Genomic DNA, 1126 nt, shown 5'->3' with positions numbered 1-1126 from the left:
AAGCTTCATCTCTTCTTTCGTATTGGGTTTCTGTGGTTCCAGAGCGAAGGAAAAATGTAAGCTTAGCCTCTTGTTGTCTTTATTGGTAATCATACCAAGTACACAAAGCAAGATCACAAATGCCCACCGCGGCAGAGCTACCGTCGTCCTAGCGACCTTCTGCCCTTGGAACGAAGGTCCTGCTCATTGGCCGAATCAGCAGTTACAGCCTACTCGTTCGCCCATAACGGCCGTTTGACAATTAACGAGCTCTGCCTCGGTGTTCCACAGGTGAACATTACTGGTACAGAAAAATGCTAACAATTATAGAAAATTATTAATACTCTTCTAAATACATTTTCAACAGTTTGAAGTTTCATAAACAAACCTGCCTACCGGTTGTCCCAATTGCTCCCTCATGAATTTCCTAAAAAAAATACTTGTCCTGTCCTATCCGAGCTTACATACTTGTGTACATACATATCGCTTTGATCTATTTCCGTGGCGTGCCAAACGCTGGTACCCACACCGGCACCTGTAATGTGCGAGTAACGAACCCCATCCTCCAGGAGAAGCCAAGGCGAGATCGCTACAACGTCTTCGCCAAGAAAACTGGATCGCAGCAACTGGCTTCTTCCGTCGGTGTGGTGTCGGATACGGCGACGCTGGAGAACTTACAGCCAGGCACCGAGTATGAGGTATCAGTGACTTACTCGGGCCTTCAGGAGAAGTTAATCTACAAAACTCTAGGTGAGCATTCTGAGACTCTCCCTTCCATACATACACATTTTCTTTTATATTCCAGAGATAGTGTAGAAGTTTTGATGGGCAGTGAATAAAATTTTGTGCTACATGTTATCTCTCTATGGGTCGAAGGTTTATTTAGTGCGGAAGTTTGTCTGTATCATCGATGATTAAATCTTTTTTTTGTAGAAAATAATCCTCTGATAGCTAGTTTTTATTAGATATTTAATCTTTTTTTTCAATGTTAATCTCTCGATTGTTACTTGATTGTTTGTCTTTTTGGTTTTAATTTTCACTCAGAGTTCGTCTCGCCCTACAGTAATTTTGCCAAAGACCCTGTTCCGATCTTGTTGCAATTTCAGGGGAGGTGGAATAATTGACTTTTACCCTGTATGTTTTGTGA

The 1126-nt window shown here is 42.1% G+C and overlaps 1 protein-coding gene across 1 annotated transcript in view; it reads left to right on the top strand.

The window, feature by feature from the left end:
- LOC119594246 (receptor-type tyrosine-protein phosphatase C-like) overlaps positions 1 to 1126 on the top strand; it is a gene marked incomplete at its 3' end in the record, with an annotated part of 35196 nt that overhangs the window by 6036 nt on the left and 28034 nt on the right. Inside the window, 2 exon segments of the mRNA XM_037943315.1 lie at positions 100 to 270; positions 549 to 729. Coding sequence (XP_037799243.1) covers positions 100 to 270; positions 549 to 729 — 352 coding nt within the window.

This window comes from Penaeus monodon, chromosome 33 (genome assembly GCF_015228065.2).
Source record: "Penaeus monodon isolate SGIC_2016 chromosome 33, NSTDA_Pmon_1, whole genome shotgun sequence".
In the NCBI taxonomy this organism is placed as follows: domain Eukaryota; kingdom Metazoa; phylum Arthropoda; class Malacostraca; order Decapoda; family Penaeidae; genus Penaeus; species Penaeus monodon.
Note: the sequence above shows the minus strand (reverse complement) of the source record. Positions and strands in the feature narration are given on the sequence as shown.